Below are 27139 nucleotides of genomic sequence, written 5' to 3'. Positions count from 1 at the left end.
CTTGTATGTTTCACAGTAAAATCAAGACAAAGGAGATAGTTATTTTGGAAAAAGTATCTTGGTATTATTTGAAGGTTATAAAATAGTTTTTTTAGCCTTATTTCAATTTTAAAAACAGAAGTATTATTATGCCATGAAACTTTCTAGGACTACAGCATCTAGTACATGGGATAAGTAAGTCATTTCAGGAAACCAAAAACTAGTTTGTAAGTTCTTTTTTAGAAATTATTGACAGTTTTGGTTATGGCCAATTAACTCTTTAGACATTGTTTAATAATTTCTAAAACAGTTCTGAAATATCTAACCATTTTGTCTTGCTTTAGAACAAAGTACGTATATAAAACTTTCATTCATTAGGGGAATTTTGTTTTTCTTCAGGGCTTATGCTCGAATGGGTGGAGCATATTCAAAGAAAGGTGATTTGTATAACGCAAAGACATACTATCAAAAATCTTTAACAGAACACAGACTACCAGCCACACTAACAAAACTTTCAGAGGTACAGTTGTTGTTTTTTTCATTAATTATGTGAAATTAATAAGAATATATCTGAATGTGTTTTAAGTAAATTGAGGTGGAAAAAAGTTAGACCTAAAATTGTATGGTTTGTGTTTGAATATTGTCTTTAACTGATGTATTATCAAAATACTATGTTTATATAAAGCAGACAGAGTTTTAGTAAACTACTTTATACCAATTAGAATAGCCTAAAATCTTAGCTAATAATCCATATTTTAATAGGATAAAAGTTTTAAGTTCTTAATTCTACAAGGCAATATTTTACTTAACACTCCTACGAAAAGTGGGGCCTAATAGGCCCCAGAGCAACTTGAAAGGTTATTAATATTAGGCTAATAATTTTATATTTAAATGAAATTGCCATTTAAATCCATTAATGAATGGATTAACGAGATTCACACTGTCCCTATCTACTATCTAGCAAAACCACAGCCAGGGGAACGGGCTTGGAGAAATCAGGACTAGAAACGTCTTTTCGTAGGAGTGTTAAAGAAAATTCTAAATTTCGTCTAGTGTGACACGTGAAACATTTTCCCTTAGAATGTAATTGCCCCTTTTTATCCATCACCCTTGAAAAAGTACAGAATTAAACATAATTTACCCTCTATACAATTGTCGCTGCTGAAATAAATCACATTTATAGTCTTCAACTTTGTTTGGTTACAGAGATTTTGATTAGAAAACCAGTCCATGTCTGTCATATCTTCTCTTTTATAATCTCTTCAAAGTTTACTCTTATGTTTAGTTATATATTACCTGTATATAACCTGTAGAAACTCAGGGTTTTCATTTGTTAAATGACATGGCAATTTCAATCAAAGTATGAACAGCATTCCCATGAGAAAGTTTAGATGAATTTGTAACAACTATCACTGCAGAGCTAGAAAGCCAGGAAATTTATATCTCTTCATGGACCCATGTTTAGTATTGTTGGGCTCTTACATTGACTCCTGGGAGTTGTTTTAGTCTCTGATCAAGGAGGCTTCTCTCTGTTTAACCTTTCTTGAGCCTTTGGCAATGTGCACCTGCTAACTCTGAGGGTGGTCATATTCTGTCAAGATTGGAGGAGTCTTCACATCTGTGCTTTCCCTCCTAATCAGTTCCTCCTTAGAGTTCTATCCTTGTTTCAAACCACTCAGTGTCTTGTTGTAGCTGGGGCTCTGTTTTAGCCAGTACAACCTTTGTTCCCACTGCTCCAGCTTTTACTTATACAACCTCCCCTGTCAGATGGGCATTGTTCATCCAGATTTCACCAGTTTCTTCACATGTGAAATTTATTCAGTACATTGTCTTAGAACCCTGGGATTGTCTCCACTTGTAGGATCTTTTGCCAGTCCATCAGATCTTTTTCCATTTACCACAGGTGCTAGTATATCTTCTACCTTTGGTATCTTGGATGTGTTTTTTGTCAATCTCACTTTTCATTTTTTCATCTTTCCTTGTTCTTCACTGGTTGTTTGAAAAAGGCTTGTCCATTTAAATATGTTTAACTATCACATGGCCTAGTCAACAATCTTTCATTTTTCCAAGCTCATCTGGTTTTCCTTCCTCTGTTCATTTCCCTCCTTTTTTCTTTCCCTTTTGAGTTTTCTTCATTTTCAAGTCAGTTCAGATTTCAGCATTGTCCTCATACTCTTCTTATGCTCCATTTAAATCTTGCTTTACTTGTTCTACATACCATCTCTCCTTCCAGATCTATTTCATTCTCCTTGCATGCAGACATCACCATTGAGATATTCATGCCATTAATGTTACTCATATCCTTTAACACTCTTCCTATGTCATCTTCTGTCCTGACCAGTTCTTCCTAGGACCTATGATGTCCATGAAGGCAAGTTTAGTTTTCAGACCAATTTACCACCTACATTTCAAATCTGATTCTGATCAACTTCTTTGTGTTCAGCTTGCTCCTTAAGGTGTTGTGACATGTACTGCTTCTTTTCAGGGTCCATGTTCCCTTATTTATTCCATGGAACCATTTAATTTTTCCTGATCTGTCCACTATCATGCTTACTGGTTTGGTTTGTTAACTCATGAAGCAAGCATATTTGGACTTATCCATGGAAGGTTGTCATTTTCACAGTGTTTCTTCTCATCAGATTCATCACATCATTATTTCCTTTGCTGTACAACTTAACTCCTTTGGAAGATATTATTTTGGCCAAAATATAAGTTATTTCCAATACTTTTGTTGATCATTATCTTTATGACCTGGCTGCATTTTGTTTTTCTTTCAGTTGTGTTGAAATAATTCCAGAACACCATAATGTTGGGTTGGTTTGTTTTAATTCCAACTTCTACAGTTGTTTTGGGAGTTTGTCTGGTTCAAACTGAAAGGTTACTTTCTCTTTGTATTTCTGCTTGCTTGACATATGATACTGTCTTTACTTGCAGTCAGGGTTGCTGAGTCTTTATATCACATTCCATATTCATGTACCCTAACCACTATGTTTATGCTACATTATGTTAACACTGTATATATTTCTAATATCCACTACCTCGTAATTCTGAGGAAGAATTATACACCTCATTTGTTGTCTGGTTGAGGTTCCATATGTACGTAGGTATTTCTGATAATTTACTATGCAATGCATCTCTCAGAACTGACAGTATTTTTGCATGTTTACCTAATGTCTGTCTGGTTGAGGTTTTGTGTGTACATATCTGATTCTGTTTATATTTTCATATGGATTGCACCTTTTAGAATTAATTGCATTTGTACATGCCCTTCTAATGCTGAGGACAACTTATTAAAATTTGTCTGTTTGGTTGAGATTATATATATATTTGCCCATATCAGATTCATTTCTTACTTCAAGGACGAAGAGCAAATTGTTCCAAAGTAGTACATTACCATGTGTGTGCTCAGTTCATCTCAGAGCACACCTGTTCATTCTGTAATGTTGAATTCTAGCTATGTTCTTACATGAAAATAGAGACAAACAAAAGTTATGTACCAGTATTAGACAGTGTAAGGATCCAATTGTTTTTGTTTTTTTTATATCTCAGTAATAGTAGTTTGCCATTTATGTGAGATGTATGGTAGTTGGTTGGACTTTACATACAGTGTAAGAATTTCCTGTTGACAGTTAACATTGTAAGTAGTTTTTTACATGTAGTTCATTTCTTTTTATGTATATTCAATGCAAGCAATATTGTTGATGTAATTAAAGTACATCATCAAGGGTTCCACAATTTCTCAGCATGAACCCCTCCTTCATGACATCAAGCATCACTATTGAAGACATATCTAAATAATATAGAAAAAATAAAATAATGTAGATAACTTACTCTTGTCTATTTTGTCTTTGCTATTATGATAGTGCACACTATTAATGTCTTATGTCAAGGTTATTTAGAGATAAATCTTGTACACGCTAACTCAGTTTTCTCATTGTGTTGAATAGTGCATACTGCTAATGTCATGTCATTGTTATTTAGAAGGAAATCATGTATGTCTAACAATATTCATTGGTACGTACTGTTGATGTTGGCATTTTATGTGTCAAGGTTATTCTGTACCAAATATTGTGTATGCTGGTAATGTTTTATGTTTTCTGAATGTGTTGAATGTTACATATCTTTAGTGTCACTTACCAAGGTTATTTATGAAGTGTTCTACTTTATGATGTATTTTTTCATTATACTGGATGAATCTCTAATATATTTTGATGTGGTTTAAGACATTCTGCCATCTGTTTCATTAAGCATTAAAACAAATCAACAAGGACTGAACAACAGTTTTTTGTTGTTTTTTTAAGTTATGCAATAAAACTTGTGAGGTTTAGATTCATTTAAGCCATATATACATTGTAGTATATTTATTTTGTACTTAATATCTTAGGTTGAAAAAATAATAAAAGAAAATGAGAGAAAAGCTTATATAGATCCTGATAAAGCATTAGAAGAAAAGAACAAAGGGAATGAATGTTTCCAAAAAGGTCAGTATTATCTAGTAATAAAATAATGATTTTTCTTTGCCTACTAAAATAAAATTAAAAGTTTAAACATAATGTTAGTAGTGTAAAGGTTTAATGTGTTTAATAAAGGTATGTAACACTTCTCATTATTAATGTGCTATGTTATAAAAAATACTGGAGCATTGGACATTGAGAAATGATTAGTGCCATTTACCTTTTGGATAATTGTCTGGATTATATTGCGAATAATTCCAAAAATCACTAGAGTACACCTGTTTCAAAGACAACTTCTCCACTCCTCTTGTAAAACAGCCCTAAGTATAATGAGATTTGAGCCGTCTGAAATATTCCAAGGAGTTTCCTTTAAATTCTTGTTGGAAGTTTTTTAGCTAGTGAAAACAGATATTCTTATTTCTGAAATCTTGTGATATGATGTGGCACTTTCTTTTGTGTAGTTTCTTTCTACCAGTAATGGTAATACAGCATTTTGAAATGGTGCATTACAGTAAAGAATTTACGATTCATTTTTCTATTGCTAGTGAGTCAAGCCCATATTAGCTTGCACCATGATATTATTCTCTAATATTGAACAACAGTCAAACCCAAAGTTGCTTTCAGTTCAGGTTGCCATCAGATTTAGACGTCTCCATCCACAGCAGTAAACAGTTAAAGTGGACTTCATTACCTAACTTATTTTCCATTATTTTTCACTGTATCTTACTCTGCACAGTTGTGATGATTTGGTTATGATATGAAACTATGTGTGAATGTCCAGTAGCAAGTAACTCTTTGACCTACACTTATGAACTGAGAGTCAAGATGTGTGGTTTCATTTCTTATATATACTTCAGTAATTTTCACTGATCAAAAATACTGAAATTTGATAGGTTGTGGTAGTATGTCATATAATGTCTAGTGGTATTGAATGTGAGAAAGCAGATTAGTGCACTAAGTAATAATTACTGTTTCAAATTTCTTAAACTTGTTTCTTTAAGGCATTTTGTTATTTCTGTCTTTGCCCTGTGGAATTTGCCTACGCATACTTAATGTGGATGTTTACAGTGCTAGCTGAGGTCTGTTCTCCTAATGCTTTTGTTATTGTTATATACACATATACTTGAACTGCAATATCATATTCATTGATTTTTAAATATCATTCAAAGATAGAATGTTCAAGCTTAACTATGAACATTAATCCTCTTACTACAGGAAAGTCAAAATGTGCATGTCAAGATCTCTTATTAGAGTTGCATTGAAAATGTTTAAATAGCTACCGCACAATCTCTGCACACAAATAAAGTTAGCATCAAAGATAACAAACCTAATGTTAATATTATATATGAGTTAATTACAAAATGAGACCCACTTACATTGTTTTATACAAATTGTCAAGGGTTCTATATGACATTTTGTACTATGTTATTTATAACCACTAGAATGTTAGTTTTAGTATATCAATTGATATATTATAATACATTATTTTCAGGACAGAGAATTGTCTGTTTGGTCTTTTGTTTGAAAGTTTCTCTTAGTTTTCATATTGAAAGGTTCTAAGAATTGTTTTAAAGTTGTTATACAACAGTTAAATTATGATAGTTATAGGGACACTGTTTACTTTGTTTATGGTAATATTCTGAGTTCTTAGATGCATTATTTAAGTAAATTAAACTTTAGTGTACAAGTACCATTATTATGAAAAGAAAATTTGTAAGATATGCTCATGAGGTATGTGTTCACTAAGTTATTTATAACTTGTGTGGTAGGATTCAGTTAGATACAATTAAAAGTGCAATAAAAGTAGAAATGGATGTATTTTGAGATTTTAAGCTATTTAAAATAAACAAATGTAGTTTTCTGTTGATAATCTGCAGTCATTTTCAAAAAGAAAAAGGTAATTTAAGGCTTTTGGTTCTGTTTTAAAGCAGTGATTACAAGGTGGGTCAAATTGAGTTTATATAGAGCTTATGTAGAGAAAATAATAGATAAGATATAATGTTTTACTCAAAAAAAATTGATACTTCAGGAAATTTTATGAGATGCATAAATGAAATTTAAAAATTGTCATTTGTCAAAGCACTCAATAGTTAACATTCATATCTCCATGGACACATTTTTAGTAAAACATTAATTAAAGTATTGATATATTGTGTACCATAGAGTTGTAATGTTTATGAAAGTACATCCCATTTTATGAAAAACAAAATAATTTACAGCTATTTTGTGGAAAATCTGATTGACCAATTTTATGGTTGAAAAGTTGGTCAATCCTTTGACCTTGTGAGAAAAATGTTTGACTAAACATGTTTTCAGCCATTATTATCATCTCAGTCCATGTATCTTTCTTTTATATTTTTATACATAAAATTTTTCTGACCAAATACCCTAAATACTCAGAGAAAAACTTTGTTTATGCAATAGTAGCAGAAAGACTAGGAAATTTGTTGTAACACTCATGTGGCCTATTGGAACCCCTATAGCAGGGGTTCTTAACCAGGGGTGCGAGGATGCCCATGAATAATTAAAGCAAATCTATATTTTTACATAAGAGTATGCTTTATATTTCTCCTAAGAAGAAACATTGAAATTAATTTTCATTATGTACCCTGAATTTTGTCTTGAAAAAGGTATGCTGTATGTATGAAGATTAAAAAAATTTTTGATTACATCAACTTTGTATTTTTAGCTTTTTTTATATTTAAGTTTCCAGGGGGTGCGAGAAATGATTACTGATTTGAAAGGGGTGCAAACACTGAAAAAGGTTAAGAACCACTGCCCTATAGAGTATTATGAGAAGAAATTTGCTCACACAGCTTAGATAGTGCCTGATTGCTAAGTCACTTAAAGGCAGGAAATAGTTCAGTTTAAAGTGACCTTCAAATAGTGCACTATTTTTCCATAAAAGATATGGCTTTATGAACTGGTAATCAGTTACATTTGAATAAATCTTTCACATAAAAAATCTCAATATTTAACACTTCTGAAAGTGTGGGAAGCATTTCAGTGAAAAGTTAATGTTGCCCAGTAACTGTTTATTATAATTAGTAACTGTGTTCATAATGTGGTGCGGAGGAGTTTATTCACTTATCTTGAATTTGTGCTAAAGGTCTTTGACCTTTGGAAGTGATAAAAGCTTCATATAATTTTTGGCTCTGTAATATCAAGAAGTTTTTAACAATGAGGTTTAAGAGACTGTTTTAGAATTTGAAAAAAAAATTATTTTTTCCCAGTATTGTAAATGACATCACAAAGTAAACCTAATTTTTTTCTGTTTTATTATTAGTTAAGAAATGTGTTTTATTTGTTCAGTTTTATTGAACTAATAAACTTTTGATGCTGTATGTCATCAGAAGAAGTGGTCAACAGAATAAAGATGCCATATTTAATGATGACCTACATGTTTTACAAATAGGTTACACAACTTTTGTTAAAGCTCTTATCAAAAAAGAAACTAGTATGTGAAATTGTTTGAAATTTCCTAAAAGTATGTAGTTTAAAAAAAAACTTAATTTGTTTTTTGTGCTATTTTAATAAAAGATTTGGTGTTAAATGCAGTCATTTCCATTTGGACTCTTGAATATTTAACATTCAAGATGATTATTTTGAGTACAAAAAATACTACTATATTACAGTTTTAACATTTAATTTGTATTATCTCTGGGATCTTCAAAATGAATTTCAAAAGTTTCTTTTAAGATGAATGTTTATACTTTATTTTACTTTGTTTCTATCATATCACTAACTAGCTATTATCATCAGTGTATAATGCAGTAAAATGTTTAACATTAATAAATTGAAATATATGTGTTCCTTTAATCACTTTGAATCATGTTTGTCTTTTCATATGTATAATTTCACATTTATATCATTTCACTTTGAGATTATTTTTGTTTTTCCATTGCATTTCTTACTATTTTATCATTTATGGTAACATGTCAGAGAATGCACAATGTTGATTATCATGTACCAATGGGAATGAAGGGGAAGATGAGTTGCTGTGAGCAAAATATATTCCTTCTATCCTTTTTATACCCCTCGGTGTGGATTCCTGTACGTCGTGCGGGGACCTCCCAGGGAAGGTTCTGTTCTATCTGGTTACCTTCTCTGGGATCTAAACATCCACCCACGTGTTTGCTGTGCGTGGCGACCCGTGAAGGGGAGGAGAGGATCCTGGTGGTTGAGGGGTCCAACCCTAACACACCACTTTGGCCTCGAATTCCTGTAGACGGGCGGCCTTTGGGTGGCCCCCCCCTTGGGTCAATCGGCTGGTCCACTTGGGCTAGAGTCAACCAAGTACCAGTGTTGGAAGTTCTCAACGGGTGTTGTGGACATTGTGCCTGATGCTGGTGTTTGGGTATAGTGCTCACGAAACCCTGGCATTGCTGCATTGTCCTTGCGTGACTTTGTAGTGCGTCCCCTTGTAGGGCTCCATGGTGGGTGGGGTCAGTGGGTACCGAAATTTTTTCCTTTTCCTATGGATCCTCTAAAAAATTTAAATAAAATTGAAAAAAAACAGTCAATGGGTAAGCAACCACGTCTTGAATACTCAGAACAGCAATCTTCAACATCAGTAACACACGCATACCTCATTTTCTTATATTACATTCTCTTTCGAAAACCTTTAGGGCAAATGTCCCCTTTTTTTTTATTCAAAAGGGACTAGAGGGACTTGCTGGCTCTCCAAAGTCAGTAAAGAAACTTCGATCTGGTGACATATTGGTTGAAACATCCACATCCCAACACAGTGAACTCCTCTTGAATTCAAAGGCAATTGGGGATATACCTGTTGAGGTTACACCCCATGCTACCTTGAATTCTTCACAAGGAGTTATTGTTGAAAGGGATTTGAAGAACGTCCCGAGTCAGAGATTCTCTCTGGTCTCTCCACTCAAGGAGTTTCTGCAGCAGGCATCTCCACTGCAAAGATGGAGTTACACCGCCAACAAGTACCCTCGTTTTCACATTTACTTCACCACGTGCACCTGCCACCATCAAGGCAGGTTATCTCGTTTGCAGGGTTCGGCCATACATACCAAACCCTCTTCGATGTTTCCAATGTCAGAGTTCGGCCACTCAAAGACATCTTGTCGTGGTTCCCTGACATGTGTTCGTTGTGGAGGCAAGGACCACGATGCCTATGACTGTGACATGAACCCACATTGCGTAAACTGCAATGGTTCTCACCCTCTTACTTTCATTCTTGCCCAAAATGGTTGGAGGAAAAGAGGTGCAGCGTTTGAAAACGACACATAACATTAGTTATCCTGAGGCTCGGAAATTGCTGTCCACAACTCCATCTCAGAATAATGCTGCTGCACTTCATTCCACAACTACAGTGGGAGTGCAGACAGATCTCTCTCTGTACCTCCAAGAGAATCGTTTTCAAAACAAATGAAAAGCCTTTTGACCTCCGTGGTTAAAAAGGTTGATGAATCGACTTCCACACCCATCTCTGTTCCTCCCATACCTTCCAACAAACCTCAAGATCCACGTCCTTCAGTTTGAAATACAGGCATTTCTTCTGATACATCTTTTTCTCCCACCACAAGAGAACAAAACAATTATTCGTTCGCGTCCTCAGTCACTGGATTCCCCTTCCAATAACAAAAACCGTCCCACCCGACCCAGAGCAGGATCCATGGAGGGTGATAGACCTTCTCCGACTAAAGACAGTAAAGAAAAAAGACGTCGTAAACCGAAGGGTTCTCCAGCCACTTCACCAACCCGTTCTTAAAAATGGCCACCTTGATATAATGGAACTGTCGAGGTTTACATTCTAATCTGGATGATATCAAAACGCTGATTGCTTCCTACCATCCTGTTTGTCTTTCTTTACAAGAAACATTTCTCAAAACTGCTGATACTGTCTCCATTCGGCAGTTTTCTCTGTACAAAAATGACAGGTTGTGTGATGGTCGAGTTCATCGAGGGGGAGCACTGTTGGTTGATCAACACGTGCCCACCCTGTCTTTGTCACTCAACACACCCTTGGAGGCTGTAGCCATCCGTGTTTCCTTGGGTCATACCATCACTGTTTGTTCTCTGTACCTGTCCCCTGGAGAGACATATGATCAATCAGATCTTGATGCTCTTGTTGAACAGTTGCCATCTCCATTTCTAATCCTAGGGGATTTTAATGGACATCATCCCCTCTGGGGAAGTGCTATTATTGATGGGAGGGGCTGATCTGTAGAGCGGATGCTCTCTGATCACAATCTTTCTCTTTTCAATACTGGTTCTTCCACTTACTTTCATGCACCTAGTCAGTTCTTTACCGCTATTGATCTCTCAGTTTGCTCCCCTTCATTATTCTCCCATTTTTCATGGAGGGTTGACAGTAATCCACTAGGCAGTGATCATTTTCCGATCCTTTTGAGAGAGACTGGCTGTGGTCGATGCCACCCTACCCGCGTGCCCCGGTGGAAGCTGGATCAGGCAGACTGATCCACTTTCACTGCTCTCGCAGAACTTGATCCTGCCATCGTAAATCGGCCATCAATAGACGACTGTGTAGCAACGGTAACTGACTATATTACACATGCAGCTGCTCAGTGTATTCCTAAAACCTTGACACCTTTTCCACGATATCCTCGTCCGTGGTGGAATCCTGCTTGCCACTTAGCACGGAAGGCTCAAAAGCGGGCCTGGGATACTTTTTGTAGATATCCCGCACTTTCAAACCGGGTTGCTTTCCAACGGGCCCGTGCACATGCTAAGTGGGTAAGACGTCAAAGCCAGATGGAATCTTGGATTAAGTTCACAACCAGCATATCTTCTACCACCAGTTCCAAGATCATATGGGACAGGATTCAAAAGGTTAATGAGCACTACAATTCTGTCCCCCTCTCGATCTTACTCTCTGGTGGTCAGGAGGTGACTGATGTTCGGAACATCGCTAACACTCTAGGTGAAAGCTTTTGCTGGGTATCTAGCACTTCTGCTTGTTCCTCCACCTTCCTTGCCATCAAGACTCGGGCAGAGCGATCACCTCTTTCCTTTTGAACTGACTGTTTCTTTGACTATAATTGTCCCTTTACCCTGGTGGAACTAAAAATGGCCCTTCATCGGTCTGCCAGTATGTCTGTTGGACCTGATGATATTCATTATGACATGCTGCACCATCTATCTCCTGCTTCTCTTGATGTCCTTCTGATTGTTTTCAACCGAATCTGGCAGGAGAATGTTTTTCCTGATCCCTGGTGCCAGGCTATTATTTTACCTTTCTCTAAGCCAGGGAAAGATCCCAAGATTCCTTCAAACTACCGTCCAATTGCTTTGACGAGCTGTCTCTGTAAGACATTAGAAAGGATTGTTAATGCTCGTCTTGTTTGGTTCCTTGAATCAAACAACCTCCTCTCGCCCACCCAGTGTGGGTTCCGTCGACAGCACTCCACCACAGACCACATAATTCGTCTCAAAAACATCTATCAGAGAAGCCTTTCTCAACCGCCAACATCTTGTATCAATATTCTTTGATATAGAGAAGGCTTACGACACAACATGGAGGTATGGCGTTTTGTGAGACCTCCATACATATGGGTTACGTGGCCATCTACCTATGTTTATTAAAAAATTTTTTAATGGACAGGAGATTCCAGGTTCCTGTGGGTTCGACACTTTCCCGTTCTTTTGTACAGGAACATGGAGTCCCTCAAGGCTGTGTATTGAGTGTTACACTCTTCAGTATAAAGATAAATGCCATCACTGAACAATTCCCTCTCACTGTTGCGAATGGGCTGTATGTCGACGACTTTCACATCTCATGTCAGTTGTCAAACATGAGATATATTGAGCGGCAACTACAAACCGCCCTCAATTGTGTTCGGAAGTGGACTCTGGCGAATGGCTTTAATTTCTCTCTCTCCAAAACTGTATGCATGCACTTTGTCGCCGACGGGTATTCACCCTGATCCTGAACTTCATATCGGTGAAGTTTTGCTGCCAGTGGTCCCGGAGACCAAGTTCTTGGGGCTTATCTTTGATCGTAAACTGACCTTTATACCACACTTAAAGCAGCTTTGGGTCAAATGCACAAGAGCTCTGAACATCCTCCGTGTTCTCTCTTCTACCAGTTGGGGGGCAGATCGCTATTCAATGTTAAAGGTATATCGTGCTCTTATTAGATGGAAACTCGATTATGGATCAATGGTCTATGGCTCTGCCAGACCCTCGGCCTTAAAGATGCTGGACCCCATTCATCACCAAGGACTTCGACTCTGCACTGGGGCTTTCCGTACCTCTCCAGTTCAAAGTATATACATTAAATCTCATGAGCCTTCTCTACACCTTCACCGTTTGCAACTATCTTTACAATATACTTCGAAACTTCATTCCTTACGAAAGCATCCCACCCGGAAATGTGTTTTCCTTCCTCGGTGGGCAGTACTTTTTCAGAACAGACGATCTGTCATTGCTCCATTTGGCCTTCGCATCTGGGCGCAATTGGATGAATTGGGTCTGTCCTTGGATAACATTGCAGATTCCACAGGTCGGCCCATCCCACCATGGCTTATTACAGCCCCCAAATGTGACCTTTCTTTCAGTCACCTAAAAAGGCAGATACTCCAGATTGGAAGTACCGTCTTTATTCAATGAATATCTGCTATGGTTTGCTATGGGTCAGTAATTGCATGCAGAATCCCTTCTACAGCTTCTGTGTTCATTGCTGAACTGTATGCCATATCTCTTGCCCTGGATCATATTGCAGCTGAGCAGTACTCCAACTGCACTATTTATACTGATTTGCTTAGTTCTATACTTGCCTTGGAATCGCTACACGTTAGCTCACATCCTATTCTCGCTGATATTCGAAACCGATTGGCCCATTTCTCATTAGCAGCTACTTCAATCCAGTTTTTCTGGATACCAGGCCATGCTGGTATTCGCGGGAACGAGCTTGCAGGCATGGCAGCTAAATATGTCTGCTTCAGCACCATCACTCCTATGCCTGTTCCGTACATGGACTATGGTGTTGTCTTCAAGGCTTGGCTCCATGCCAGCTGGCAGTCCACTTGGAGTGAGCAACGCGACAACACACTTTTTCAAATCAAACCCAAAATTGGACTTTGGCCATCTAGCTTCCATAAAGTTCGGAAGGAGGAAGTTGTTCTCACTAGGCTACACATTGGTCACAGTTTTTTAACTCATCATTTTCTTTTATCTGGAACTGATGCACCAATGTGTAGTTTGTGTAACACTCAAATCACTATCAGCCACGTTTTACTTTCTTGCCATCGTTACAATTCTCAACGACGGCAATATTTTAAACATATTTTTCCCAGGGTCAGTCTGTAACATTGGACAGAGTTATTGGTGATAGTGACTCTGTCTACCTTGATAATGTTTTTAATTTTTTAATGGCCATTAATCTTTTTTAATCTCATTTAAGTGTTGCATATTTATTCATTACACCTTTTTAATTGTGGTTCCTTTTTTACAGTTTTAATCTCTCTCATTCAATTTGACATTGGACAATGGCCAGAACATTAAATAACTCGACACCAGGACTGGAAAGGCCAACTTCAGGTGACTAACGCTACTGTTTGAACTACTCGTTAGTCGTCCTGGCGAGTTGTTATTATACTTTTGCTGCATATCATTTCACACTTTTACTACTTAACTTTTAGTACTGGCCATATTGACTCATAACCCGGAACCAGGACTGGAAAGACCAACTTCAGGTGACTGATGGTGGTTTTAACTTACCTGTTAGTCTTCCTGGCAGGTTATGATCATTACCATTCTGCTACAGGTATATTTTACAACTTTGTTGACTGGATGTCAACATTGGTTTTACACCATTTTCTGTTTTAATTGCTGTTTTGTTTTTACCTTCATTTACTTTTACAAATTTTACTCCATTTACTTGACTTTATCTTTTACTGGACATTTGGCTACTCATTATTACAATTTTGCTATGTGTCTTTTAAAACTTCTATTCTTTTACATTTTGATACTGGTTGCTATGACACATAACCCGGAACCGGGGACTGGAAAGATCAACTTCAGGTGACTGACGGTGGTTCTTGAACTTACCTGTTAATCTTCCTGGCGGGTTATGATCATTACCTTTTTGCTAGAGTAAATACCTTATAACTTCTTATACTCTGCCTTCTATCTTAACATTGTAGACTAGGTGTCAACATTGGTTTTATACTTTTTTGTTTTACCTTCATTTCCATTTATGTCTATTACTACATTTATTTTTTTTTTACATTTTTACCGAATGTCTGGCACAGGTAGCCTCGCTGCTTTGTGCCATAAAACACTAAATCAATCAATCAACTATCCTTTTTACAAGTCATGAAATAAGTAAATCAGTTAAAGTAATTATTAAATCTTTCAAACTAATTTTTGAAATGCAAGTAATGCGTAATTAACTAAATTACAAAGATAAAACCTAAATGCAAGTAAATCTAATGTATAAGGCAAGAAAGTGTAGCCAAACACTGGGGATCATCCCACTTTCATTGAGGTACTAAGTATTTTTTCTACTTATTACAAACAGCCAACTGCTAATTTCTCTTGGCCTAGTTATCTAAATAGTGGAAAATTTGCTCTTTCTGTTGGTTTAAAATTATGCCATTTAACTCAAAACAGTCATTTAGCAACTGAGTTTCTATTTTGAAAGTTGGCATGGTTAATCTTTAACTGTATAATTTTTAAGTCTTTTCTCCAACTTTAGTTCTGTAAATTCTCAGACTATATTGTACTTTGATCAAGTGAAGGAAAGCAAGCTCACATTCTTACACTTGTTTCTCTTAACCATCTTTCCCCAAGTATCCTTTACTGCTCATGACATACAGTTTTAGTGTCTTACATTCAAAATTTTATTGAACTACTACTTGTTAAAGTTATACTAGATAGCATAGCATAAAATCTTAGCTTAATAATTTATATTTTAATTGTATCTAAGTTTTTAATTTTGTAAGATAATATTGTTAAAAATCCTAAATTTCTCCTAGTGTGACTTGCAATATTTTCACTAGGTATTTTCTTATCTCTGTCTTAACTCCCACCCTAAAGAAACAAAGTGTAAATTATTCACTATAAAATTATCATTATTCAAAAAAATTATATTTTATAGCCTTCAATTTTGTTTCATTACAGGACTAGTAAGTCAGAGTTCCTGTCTATCAGGTGACATTATATAATGTTGAATTCTGAACAGATAAACTTGGATTTCACTTAAAGTACAAACTTCATTCTAGTGAGCACAAAATTCAACAAAAATTACTTACTGTAAAATCACCATTGCTCAGATAAACCATAATTTTTATAGCTTTCTATATTGTTTGGTTACGGATAGATGATCAAACTCCTCTTGCCACACCCATGAAATCCTGTCTTTCTGGATTTGTTAACAGTTCTCTTTTCCATTTAATTCTGTATTATTTATAACCAATAGAAAGCCAAGGTTTCCATCAGTCAAATGACAATATATTACACTGTGTTCTGAACACAATAGTTTTGCTTGTAATATAACTTTGGTTCCCTTGGGAATCACAATTTTTCAGCTAACTTGGATGTATTTGTAACAGCTCTTGTTGCATTGTTAGAAAGCCAGAAAATTGTGATTGTTAGAAAAAAGTATCTACTTTTTTATTTTTAGTCTATGCTATATTTGTGAATTATTTAGTTAAATAAAATCTTTAATCATTACTACCATTAGTATAAAAAAGGGTTAATTGCCATGAATAATCAACAGAAAAAATATGCAGGTAGATATGTTATTTCTTGTTTTCTGTGTTTATATATTACTGTCAAAATAACTGAAATGTGAATATAATCTAGATTATTTAAGGTTGGATTGGGTAAAATAATATAGAAAATATGTTGTAAGTTATGCATGTGGGTAGCTTTGAAATACCTCATGGGTAACTCAGTGTGATAGTGTAATGTGAGAAGCATGTTCCATAAATGATTTGAAACTTATGAATAGTGGTTACAGGTTTAAATGACAATAAGATAATAAACTTCAATAAAAAAAATAGAGGTATACTGCTAGGAGTTTAAAGCTTCTTAGGATAAATGAATGTTGTTTCATGCTACCTTTGAAGTCATTCTAGAAAGAAAAGGGGAATAATTTTGGAATTTTTTGATAATTAAGGGGTTAATCAAATTGACCAAACTTGTATAGCTAGGGATAGAGAAGTTAACAGATAAAATATAAAGTTTTACTGATTACACAAATGAAAATTGAGATGAAAAAAACATTTATCTTGACATGAAAATCACTTTATACACAAATTATTTAACAGAAGTAATCTGTGATTAAGGACAAACCCTCCTTATTACCGTGTTTACTCGCTTATAAGACTGGGATTTTTCCTCGAGATTTCAGGCTCAAATTGGGGGGGCCCGTCTTATAGGCGAGGTCTACAGACATAGAAAATAAATTTAGTTCACTCAGAACTGTGCAGATATTTCAGACAGTGAAAATAGGGAAGTGAGCTATCTTGTTATTATTAGATCTGTGATTGTGAGTCAGCGCATCGTTCGTTGAAGGGATGGTCAACGGTGAGAAGCAGCTGACGAAGGCGGGAAACCTTAAACGACCGGAATTAGCTACAGTTTGTCAGTGGATTGTGGACTCTTGGAACGAGATTCCGTCAGATATGGTTATTAGATCGTTCCTCAAATGCGGAATTTCGAATTCCATTGACGGCAGTGAGGATGATGAACTTTTCAGTGAGTTTATTGGCTGCAGAGATGACGTAGAGCAGGAGGAGAACATGGAGGAATGTGACCTCTACGATGATGGATTGTCCGAGGAGCAGTTTTATGAACTGTTTGGAGATAGCGACAACAAATAATTTGAAGGCTTTTGAATTTCATAACTTGCATACTGATTTGCTGTGTTCTATTAAAGTGCAGTTTGCGTAAACTCTTTAATACTTTGAAGAAATGTGGTTTAAAAGTTAGCATAAACGTACTTTGATACTGAAATATGTTGTGATAAGTTTTGTGCGTTAGATTGTTCTTTGTTATGTGTTTTAAATATGAATATTTATCATACAGTAAATAAAATAATTGATGAAATTCCATTAAACGCTTGAACACCGAGTTTGGATTTATTCATGTATTTTCACTTTTCTATCTCTTCTATTTTTCTCCTTCTAATCTGAAATCGAAATATCGATACCTAAACCCAAAATTAGGTTTCTATTAATTTCCATTTTTTCACTTTTCTCTTGTTACCTGCTTTCCTTCCTTCGTCTTATAAACGAGTCTAAACAGAATATCGACAATCTCTCAGGTGAAGTTGGGACCCGTCTTATAAGCGAATCGTCTTATAAACGAATAAAAACGGTATTTAGTTTATTTAGATGTATTAGAAATTTTATTAAAAATATGATTTGTTACATGTGAAAGGCATACGTTTACTGAGAGATTGCATAATTTGATGAAGGTGGAGACACTCAAAAGTTTGTTGGTAGTATAATAACTGTAAATTCAGTAAAAGGTCACAGTCTGCACATTTAGCACATGTAGAGAGAGTTAAATAACTGCAGTGGTGTTATGTTCAAGTTTTGTTACTGTTTTAGAGGTTCCTTTTGAAACAAAGGTATGTAAAACTTTGAATCATATTTCATAATAGTAATAATTATTTTCTTTAAATTTGAATGTAACTCAGTAAAATGCACAGAGCAGGGTTTAAGAAATTCCATTGTTTCCATAAAGTTAAAGTAAATTCTGAATGCTTATAGAGGTAACTTTTTGTTGTTAGGGGACTATCCAGCAGCAGTAAAACACTATACAGAAGGCTTAAGACGGAACCCTGAAGATCCTAAGCTCCGCAGTAACCGAGCAGCCTGCTACCAGAAATTAGCAGAGTTTCATCTAGCCTTAAAGGACTGTGATGAATGTATCAAATTAGACCCAAGTTTTGGTAAGTGATGAACGTATCAAGTTAAATCCTCGTTTTGGTAGGTGATGAACGTATCAAGTTAGACCCTGTTTTGTAGGTGATGAACGTGTCAAGTTAAACTAACATATTTTGTCCCCTTGTGTCTTTTCCTTTAGTGATTACAAGGTCCATCAAAGTTACTGGATATGTGTGGAATTATGGTTAAAATATTTCTTTGAATTTATTATGTTAATCTGACTTGTCGTAAATGAATATCAAAAGTTTTCTCAGTAAATTTTGTATTTGACTGGTTATTTTCTCTGCTGTAACACTTATTCCAAAATAGGTAATGTATGGTAAAGTATAAGGTAAAAATTACCAGATAAATCTAAATTATCACATTTTCCATTTTTTGGTTGACTGCATACTGTAGTAGGCAATTAATTATTTATCTAAAAAAAGCTTCAGACTTGAAACAATTTATATCTGTTTTCATCTGCTTTTTTGTTTTATTGTTCTTTAAACTGTTTCTAAATAAGTCATCCAGCAAGAACCTGCTGTGAGCTAGAATATTCAAAGTGTTGAACTATCTTGTGATGACAGTTTGTATCCATTCCTTGTAGAGAATTATTTTATTTATTTTTTTCATTTAAGTAGTCTAATCTAATATAACCTAAGTTTCTGATTTGTACATTTTAATTACTTGTATATCAAAAACAAAAGGTTGAAAGAAGAACAAGACATTTAAAACTTATCTTTTTTCCTATCAAGAAAAGGAAATATACAATGTAACATAAACCTACATTTCTGTGATAATGTTGGTCTTAAAAAATTCTTGACTTTTTTATTTCAAATATCAATTCAGAATATCAAATATCATACACAAAAGGCACATTGTTCTAAAGCCACTGTAACTTAACTGCTTTTCTAACTAAGCTGTAAATAGGTTTAAAAACATTGTTAGCTGGTCAAGACAAACTCCACACTGGCAGACAATGAAATTGAGGTTTAAAAATTCAGTAAAGTAGAATTTTCTCTTTCTATTAGTCAGAGGTAATCCATTAGCAGGTGTCTGAGAATTACTGATATTGTTGAAAGAAGGAATATGATAGTAATAGTATGAGATATGGGTTTAAATTTACATTTATGACTTAGTAATATTTTTAACATTAGTTGAGTGTTATATACTGTTGAGAAATACAGTCACATGTTTATATGATCATTCCTTAAGTATGCAGTTTAATTTGTTTTTATTGTGCACTTTGAACAAAAGTATATTGCTCAACTTCTTGTCGTGTTGTCTTGAACTTCATTGAATGAAGGGAGTTGCATATCACTGGGAAAATGGAACATAAAAAGTACCAAGATACACAGCTTTTGTTTACTGACTTATTTTTCTTTGAAAAACTGATTACATTTTGCAGCATAATTTTGTGAGTGGCATTTATTATTTTGAAATGAAGGTTCTGTTGTAAATGGATTAACTACAACAATGTAAGAGGTGACGTAAGAGTTGGTAAATGAGTATTCTAGGAATACATTTATAGAAATTGTTTATTGTACTTGATGTGTTTGGTAAAATTTTCTTTGTTTTAAATGCATGTTTCCCTTCTGAAACCTACTTCAAATTAAGCATGTTGCTGTCTAAAAATTAATTTCTGATTTTAAATAGTAAGCTGGTGCATGTTCAGTTGCTATTAATTCATGATAAATTTTTTAGTGAAAGGTTATATTAGAAAAGGAATGGCATTGATGGCCATGAAAGAACCTAGCAAAGCTGCTACTGCTTTCCAGAAAGCCATTGAATTGGACCCTAACAGTCAGGTAAGAATGTTATGTTTAATATATTTTCTGTAACAGTTAAGTTGATGTAAATACTATTCATTTCAGTCCAGTATTTGAAAATGATCTTCATATGATATATTTGGATCACAAGACTTGGATATTTTGTATTTTGCATTAGTTAAACCCATTGCATGCTTAAATAACATATAGGACCTGTTGCTCGATAGTGGTTTCATGGCACAAGCAAATTACATTGATTGCAAATTCCCTCTGCATTGTCCTGCTTAAAAGTTGTGATAATACATAATATGCTACTGTGTTGATAGCTGTGGGAAAAAGTAGTCAGTATTCATATGTTTATTTCTATGTGTAGGAAGCACTCGATGGTTATAGGAAATGTTTGTTGGCATCTGATGACAATCCAGAGGAAGTCAGAAAACGGGCAATGGCAGATCCTGAGGTTCAAAAAATTCTTGGAGATCCAGCGATGAGAATTATCTTGGAACAAATGCAGAGTGATCCAAAGGCTTTGCAAGAGTAAGCGTAATAGAATATAATAACATACTGTGTTGTGTCAGCTGTTGGGTATTTTAAAATTAAAGTTTTGTTAGTACATTTATAAGCTATATGTTAACAGGAATCCAAAACTTTTATTATTAAGAATCCACTGACATTTCTTCTTTAGGTGTTATCCTCATATATTAGACTTCTAAGCATCAGGGCAAACTGTATCTAACCACTTTTTTAGTTTTTTTTTCATGTGTAATCCCTATTTCATCCCCGTTTACAAAACTTTAAAATATGACTTTTACTTAATTTGTGTACATACACAAACATAACATCTTAATCTTGGTAAGACAAGATGTCTTAAAATATTGCATGCAAGGTAGCATGATTTTTGTCAGTATTTGTGATTGTATAACATTTTTGAAGTCCATAAAATGGTGCAGTTTGGTCAATGTGAACATAATGTTGATTCAACAAACAGCCTTAGAACTTTATAATGGAATGATTGAACAACTGGACGTATCTTGTTTTTCATATATTAACTATTTAATAATATGGTCTGCTAACTTTTTTTTTATTTAAATATTACAATCTTCAACTAAGCACAGTTTAATGCAGTATTAATCTCTCCAGGGGTTATTTTCACACATCATTCACTTGCACTACATAATATGTTATTTAATATTCACTCTTTCTACATATGTTTAAGTAAGTACTGTTTAATATATTAATCTATATAACTGAGGTTAAGAACTTGCATTTGTTTACCAGTAACTTCTGAATCAAAATAAGTCACCAAATCTAACCAAGTGAATAATGTAATTAATTTTATATTCTTGTCTAACTAGCATTTTCGAATCCCTGTCACACCAAACATTCTTGCCCTTTCTGCTGTGGGGGCATTATAATGTGACAGTCAATCCCAGTGTTTGTTGGTAACAGAGTAACCCAAGATTTGGAGGTGGGTGGTGATGACTAGCTGCCTTCATTCTAGTTTCACACTGCTAAATTAGGGACAGCTAGCACAGGTAGACCTCGTGTAGCTTTGCGCAAAATTCAAAACAAACCAAACCTAACTAGTATTATATGGTCTTAAAAAGTAATATATATAATGATTGTCATTAATCAATTGAGTAATGAACTTGGACATCAGATTTAATATTTAAAGAGAAGTTATTGTTGGTTAGCAGTTAAACAGAGATTTAATTATCAGAAAACTTTGTTTATTAAAAGTACTGTTTATATAATTTTTTTTTCTTAAATACCAACGTGTTTAGATACAATAGATTAAATCAGTATATTTGTAACATGACTTGAATCAAGTTTATTTGCTTAATTCACAATAGTCAGTAAAGAGATTCCCAAACTATGACTTTCAACCAACCTTTTACTTTAGTGTTTGTGAAGACAGGGTACTGTATAAGGGGTTTTATAGTTTTACATGTAAACCTGGAAAGTTATATTAAATGTAAATGTGAGGATTAGTGATTTGTGGACCAAATGTTACAATTTTATCAGATAGTATGTAATGATGGGTATTGTTGACTAGCTGTGTTTTCTCTCCACTGTCAGCTCAAAGTTAGAGACAGCTAGATAAACAAAGACGTTTTGTGTCCTGGCACAAAATTCTGAAATAAATTTTCGAACAATCATATAATGCTGCTCGTGGACTGTATTCCTAAATATTAATGGGGTACGTGTAAATGTAGGGATATTCATAAACCGAATTTGTTTAGAGTTACAAGTGGAAATGATTGTATGAACATGAAGATTTGTGCACAGTATAAAAAGTAAACCCAGAACTGGAGCTTGGCAGTTAACTTGAATAGAGAACATGAACATATGTTATTATCATGTGAGATTAGTGACTAATTTAATTAGTGTCAAAGAAGTTATCAGTTAATTTAAATTAGTAATTTTGTTACTGTTTCAGAAATTGCCTGACAAACTAATAGTGGTAGTATGTAATACCTTTAATTCATTAATCTGTTTACAAACAGGACTCGTGTTTGTCTACAAACATCTCTAGTTAGATAGGAAGTGCTAAAAAGAAGTTTAGTTGTTATCACATTCTATTTGAACATTGTCTAATACATGAAACTTTGTTTTCTATTTCTTAACATGCGTATGTGTTTTAACAGTTACTTCCAGCCAGCACTTTAAAATGTAAACATTTTAACAGTTTTAAGGTGTTTGTTCTAAACTTGTGTATGTGTCACTACCTTCTCACTTTTCACTAAATTATATGTTTTCTATTACACGGTGATACCAGTTTATCTCTAGGTTTAGTTAGGATGTTTTTTTTAAATATATCGGGAAACTCGTAGAATTTTTGTACTTGAATTGAGCTTGTTACTGGCTACACCATACATTTCGTATAAAAATTTTCTTGTACAACAATTTAGGACTTTTTTAAATATATAGGGAAACTTGTAGAATTTTTGTACTTGAATTAAGCTTGTTACTGGCTACACCATACATTTCGTATAAAAATTTTCTTGTACAACAATTTAGGACTTTTTTAAATATATCGGGAAACTCGTAGAATTTTTGTACTTGAATTAAGCTTGTTACTGGCTACACCATACATTTCAGATAAAAAATTTTCTTGTACAACAATTTAGGACTTTTAAATATATAGGAAACTCAGAGAATTTTGTACTTGAATTGCTTGTTACTGGCTACACCATACATTTCAGATAAAAATTTTCTTGTACAACAATTTAGGATATTTTAAATATATCGAAACTCGTGAGATTTTTTGTACTTGAATTAAGCTTGTTACTGGCTACACCATACATTTCAGATAAAAATTTTCTTGTACAACAATTTAGACTTTTAAATATATAGGGAAACCGAGAATTTTTGTACTTGAATTGCTTGTTACTGGCTACACCATACATTTCAGATAAAAAATTTTCTTGTACAACAATTTAGGAGTTTTAAATATATAGGAAACTTAGAATTTTGTATTGAATTGCTTGTTACTGGCTACACCATACATTTAATAAAAATTTTCTTGTACAACAATTTAGGACTTTTTAAATATATCGGAAACTCATAGAATTTTGTACTTGAATTAAGCTTGTTACTGGCTACACCATACATTTCTTATAAAAATTTTCTTGTACAACAATTTAGGACTTTTTTAAATATATCGGGAAACTCGTAGAATTTTTGTACTTGAATTAAGCTTGTTACTGGCTACACCATACATTTCGTATAAAAATTTTCTTGTACAACAATTTAGGACTTTTTTAAATATATAGGGAAACTTGTAGAATTTTTGTACTTGAATTAAGCTTGTTACTGGCTACACCACACATTTCGTATAAAAATTTTCTTGTACAACAATTTAGGACTTATTTATTCTTAAATTATTAAATAAAAAGTAGTTTGAAACAAATTTAGAAAAAGGAAAAAAAACCAAAACAACTGTAAATAAGAAGGTCAGTTTTGTGAGAATAATGAATTAACGATTAACACATTCCATTAATCATGCTGCTAAACTAATATTATAATCATCTGACATTTATTGAAACAAAAACAAGCTACAAATTGTTATCTGTTAAATCCAAAATTAGTTCTGTTAATGTATTATTTAAACTTGTTTATTTTTGTAAAATGTTGGTAGTTAGTGCTTTCAATATGTTACTATTGAATTTGTTTTGTTACAAATTTAATTTTGCTGTTTGGAAATCAATCTTGTATTAATGACATGTTTATTTTTAAGTGTTACAGTTTTAAAAGTCTTTAATATTGCTTGGTAAACTTTTACAGAAGAAAACACCGATAGGCTTGCTGAACTTGTCAAGCCTAATTTGGTCTGAATGTTACTCTTGGGTTGTTCAAGGCTAAGACTAGTAGACAACAGTAATTAAAGAAACTTACCTCAGTTTCGTTCAGATGTTACATATTTGTTTTGAAATATAAATAGTGCCATTTACTTAGGATAAAAATATTGTGTACTGTGATCTCGGGCAGCTATTCTCTTTTAATCTACTATTTTTTTATTCATCTTTCGGACTTGTGTGAATGAATTAACCTCAGAAAAACTGCAAAATTACTACAGATTTTAAGTTTATTTATGATGATTATTAAAGAGAAATGAAAACCAAGATCAGCATTTGTGATATTGATATAAAATGATGCTTCAAAGTTGTGGTTATATGTTAATGTATTTGATTCATGGTTGTCTTTTTTCAGAATTGTGGTTATATATTAATGTATTTGATTCATGGTTGTCTTTTTTCAGAGTTGTGGTTATATGTTAATGTATTTGATTCATGGTTGTATTTTTTCAAAGTTGTGGCTATATGTTAATGTATTTGATTCATGGTTGTATTTTCTTTTTTTCCTTCATTTTCTTTCAGACATTTGAAAAATCCTGATATTGCAGCCAAGATTCAGAAGCTGATAGAGTCTGGCCTTATAGCTATACGTTAAGACTGATTTTATTCTGGTCAACAGCTTGCTTTAATTAAATCAGTTAATACTTAAGCAAGGAACATAATATTAATTCATCCTTAGCAAAAAACATAATATTGTTAAAATACTAATTAATTTTCTTCATCATTTCTTCCATTTTAAGAGTTAAGAGTAGTATCTAGCTGTTATTGTAATAAAAATCAGTTACAAACTCTTGAAAATTGTCTGTTATTATTTATGTGCCAGTGTAATTAATTCCTACGAAATGCAAACACTATTGAATAAGTAATATAATTCCAGTTTTTCAGTAGGGAACATAGCAGTATTGCAGTTTATCCATAGACACTGTAATGTGTAAAACGTGTGAATAACAGACTTAAATATAGGAAGTCTTGAACATTTAAATATTGTGCACAATATAATGTCTTTTTAATCCTTATAATTAAGTTTCAAGTGAACTGTTTTTGAACTTATCAGTGAACTTTTACAAAGATAACTGTATTCTAGTTCCTCACTATTAACTCTTTTCTACTGGAAACTTTCTCATTGGTACATTTTCACCAGAACATTGTAATAATAGTAGGAAAAGAAATGTAAATCAAATTTTAAACTAAGTTTTCTTTCCTGGTCAGTTAAATTATACATGAACAGTTTGAAAGTATTCTGAAATATAAGCAGTGCTATTTATTGAGGATAAAAATATTTTTACTTTTTTCAAACATGCACACACACACAGTACATTTTTTCTATATAAAGGACCCTGTTGTTTAACTTGTTTATAATGTATAACAAAGGTTCCAGTTTCCCATTAAGTAACTAGGACTAGAGACGAGAGTTTGTACACAGTTTTTTTTTATATAAGTTTCTAGTGGTAAATTTTACGAATTGGGATTATAACTGTGGAAATGCATAGTTGTCGAATTATGCAATTGTTAGTATATGTTTTCACAAAAAATTAGGTTTCAGAAGTTTCTGGTGTAATAACAATACTATAAAATGGTACACCAATAAATAAAGATTTTTAGTACTACAGTTTATGTTCAAAGAATCAAACACTACTCGGGGTGATAACTGGTTCACTTCTGTATGGTTAGCAAACTTCTGAGATTTCCATAAACGAAACTCTTTTTTTCCATTTAAAAATTGTAAACCATCAGAAAAACGTAATATATTTAGTTTAAATTTGAAGTTTTAAAAATGTCATGTTCCACTTCAGTAGTAATATTATATTTGCAGGATCTCAGTTTATAAAAACAGGTGACCCTTTTTACAAAAAAAAACTTTCCGTTATAAAGGTAGGGTTCCTTTTAATCCAGTTTGTAATACAATAATTTCTTTTCCGAATATGTTTGAAATTGTATTTGATGCAAGCAGTGTTGACTTGTTTATGTAATTAAGTTGTGATGTCACCTCTGATGTGTACCAGTATATATGTGAATCAAGCTGTGAGGTCACCTGTTGTGCACCGGTACAGGTGTTTTCTGGTTTTTTCTTTTTTTGTGAAATGCTAATAAAGTTGTACTCGAATTTGCACGTGAAGATAAAATACAAAAGAGACTTATTACTGAAATGTAAAACATTATAAAGTGTTTTCATATGGGAAACAAAAGTGGTATAAAAGAGAAGCGTATATATAAACAACTAAAGAGTCTGGAAATACTGTTGATTTATTATTTGTCTTTTAGGTTTATTGTTGTTATGGTAACTTTTGTTAAGTTTTATGTCACATTTTATACATATGCTTATTTAAAAAGTTCACAATTGGTTCGTTAGTTGCAATTGCAACTTTTGTTTAGTAAAACTGTAAATTTGTATTAATAAAATAAAAAATAAATAAAAGGCACCATCAAAATGACACTCATATTATTGATACCCAGTCAGTTGTTTTGACCAATTGATTTTTGTCAGCAGTTATTACAAGTTTAATTGTTTTGTCTGACATTCACGTTATTTTCGGGGTGAATTTATAGATGTATGTCGGTGCTATGGTTACTTCGTGTTGTAATACTTTTCTCACTACGTCATAGTTAGTAATTCCATCGTTCCAAAGAATACAAGGCCTGCTTGTATAGCCGGTGTATTTTCATCTACAGACAATGTCACTGGTTTCTAAGGCAAATAATTGTGCGTATAT

At 33.6% G+C, this 27139-nt stretch overlaps 1 protein-coding gene across 1 annotated transcript in view; it reads left to right on the top strand.

Moving 5' to 3' along the window:
- The window catches only part of Stip1 (Stress-induced phosphoprotein 1), a 50819-nt gene extending 23938 nt beyond the window's left edge, over positions 1 to 26881 (top strand). The window contains exons 4-9 of the mRNA XM_076495692.1: positions 379 to 499; positions 4364 to 4460; positions 18166 to 18327; positions 20006 to 20109; positions 20444 to 20607; positions 24951 to 26881. Of these exons, the coding sequence (XP_076351807.1) occupies positions 379 to 499; positions 4364 to 4460; positions 18166 to 18327; positions 20006 to 20109; positions 20444 to 20607; positions 24951 to 25023 (721 nt within the window). The 3' untranslated portion in view covers positions 25024 to 26881. The remainder of the gene's footprint in view (positions 1 to 378; positions 500 to 4363; positions 4461 to 18165; positions 18328 to 20005; positions 20110 to 20443; positions 20608 to 24950) is intronic.
- Positions 26882 to 27139: the final 258 nt, after the last annotated feature.

Source organism: Tachypleus tridentatus, chromosome 3, assembly GCF_004210375.1.
Source record: "Tachypleus tridentatus isolate NWPU-2018 chromosome 3, ASM421037v1, whole genome shotgun sequence".
Taxonomy (NCBI): Eukaryota; Metazoa; Arthropoda; class Merostomata; order Xiphosura; family Limulidae; genus Tachypleus; species Tachypleus tridentatus.
The sequence above is the reverse complement of the archived record's forward strand: the minus strand, read 5'-3'. Positions and strand labels throughout refer to the sequence as shown.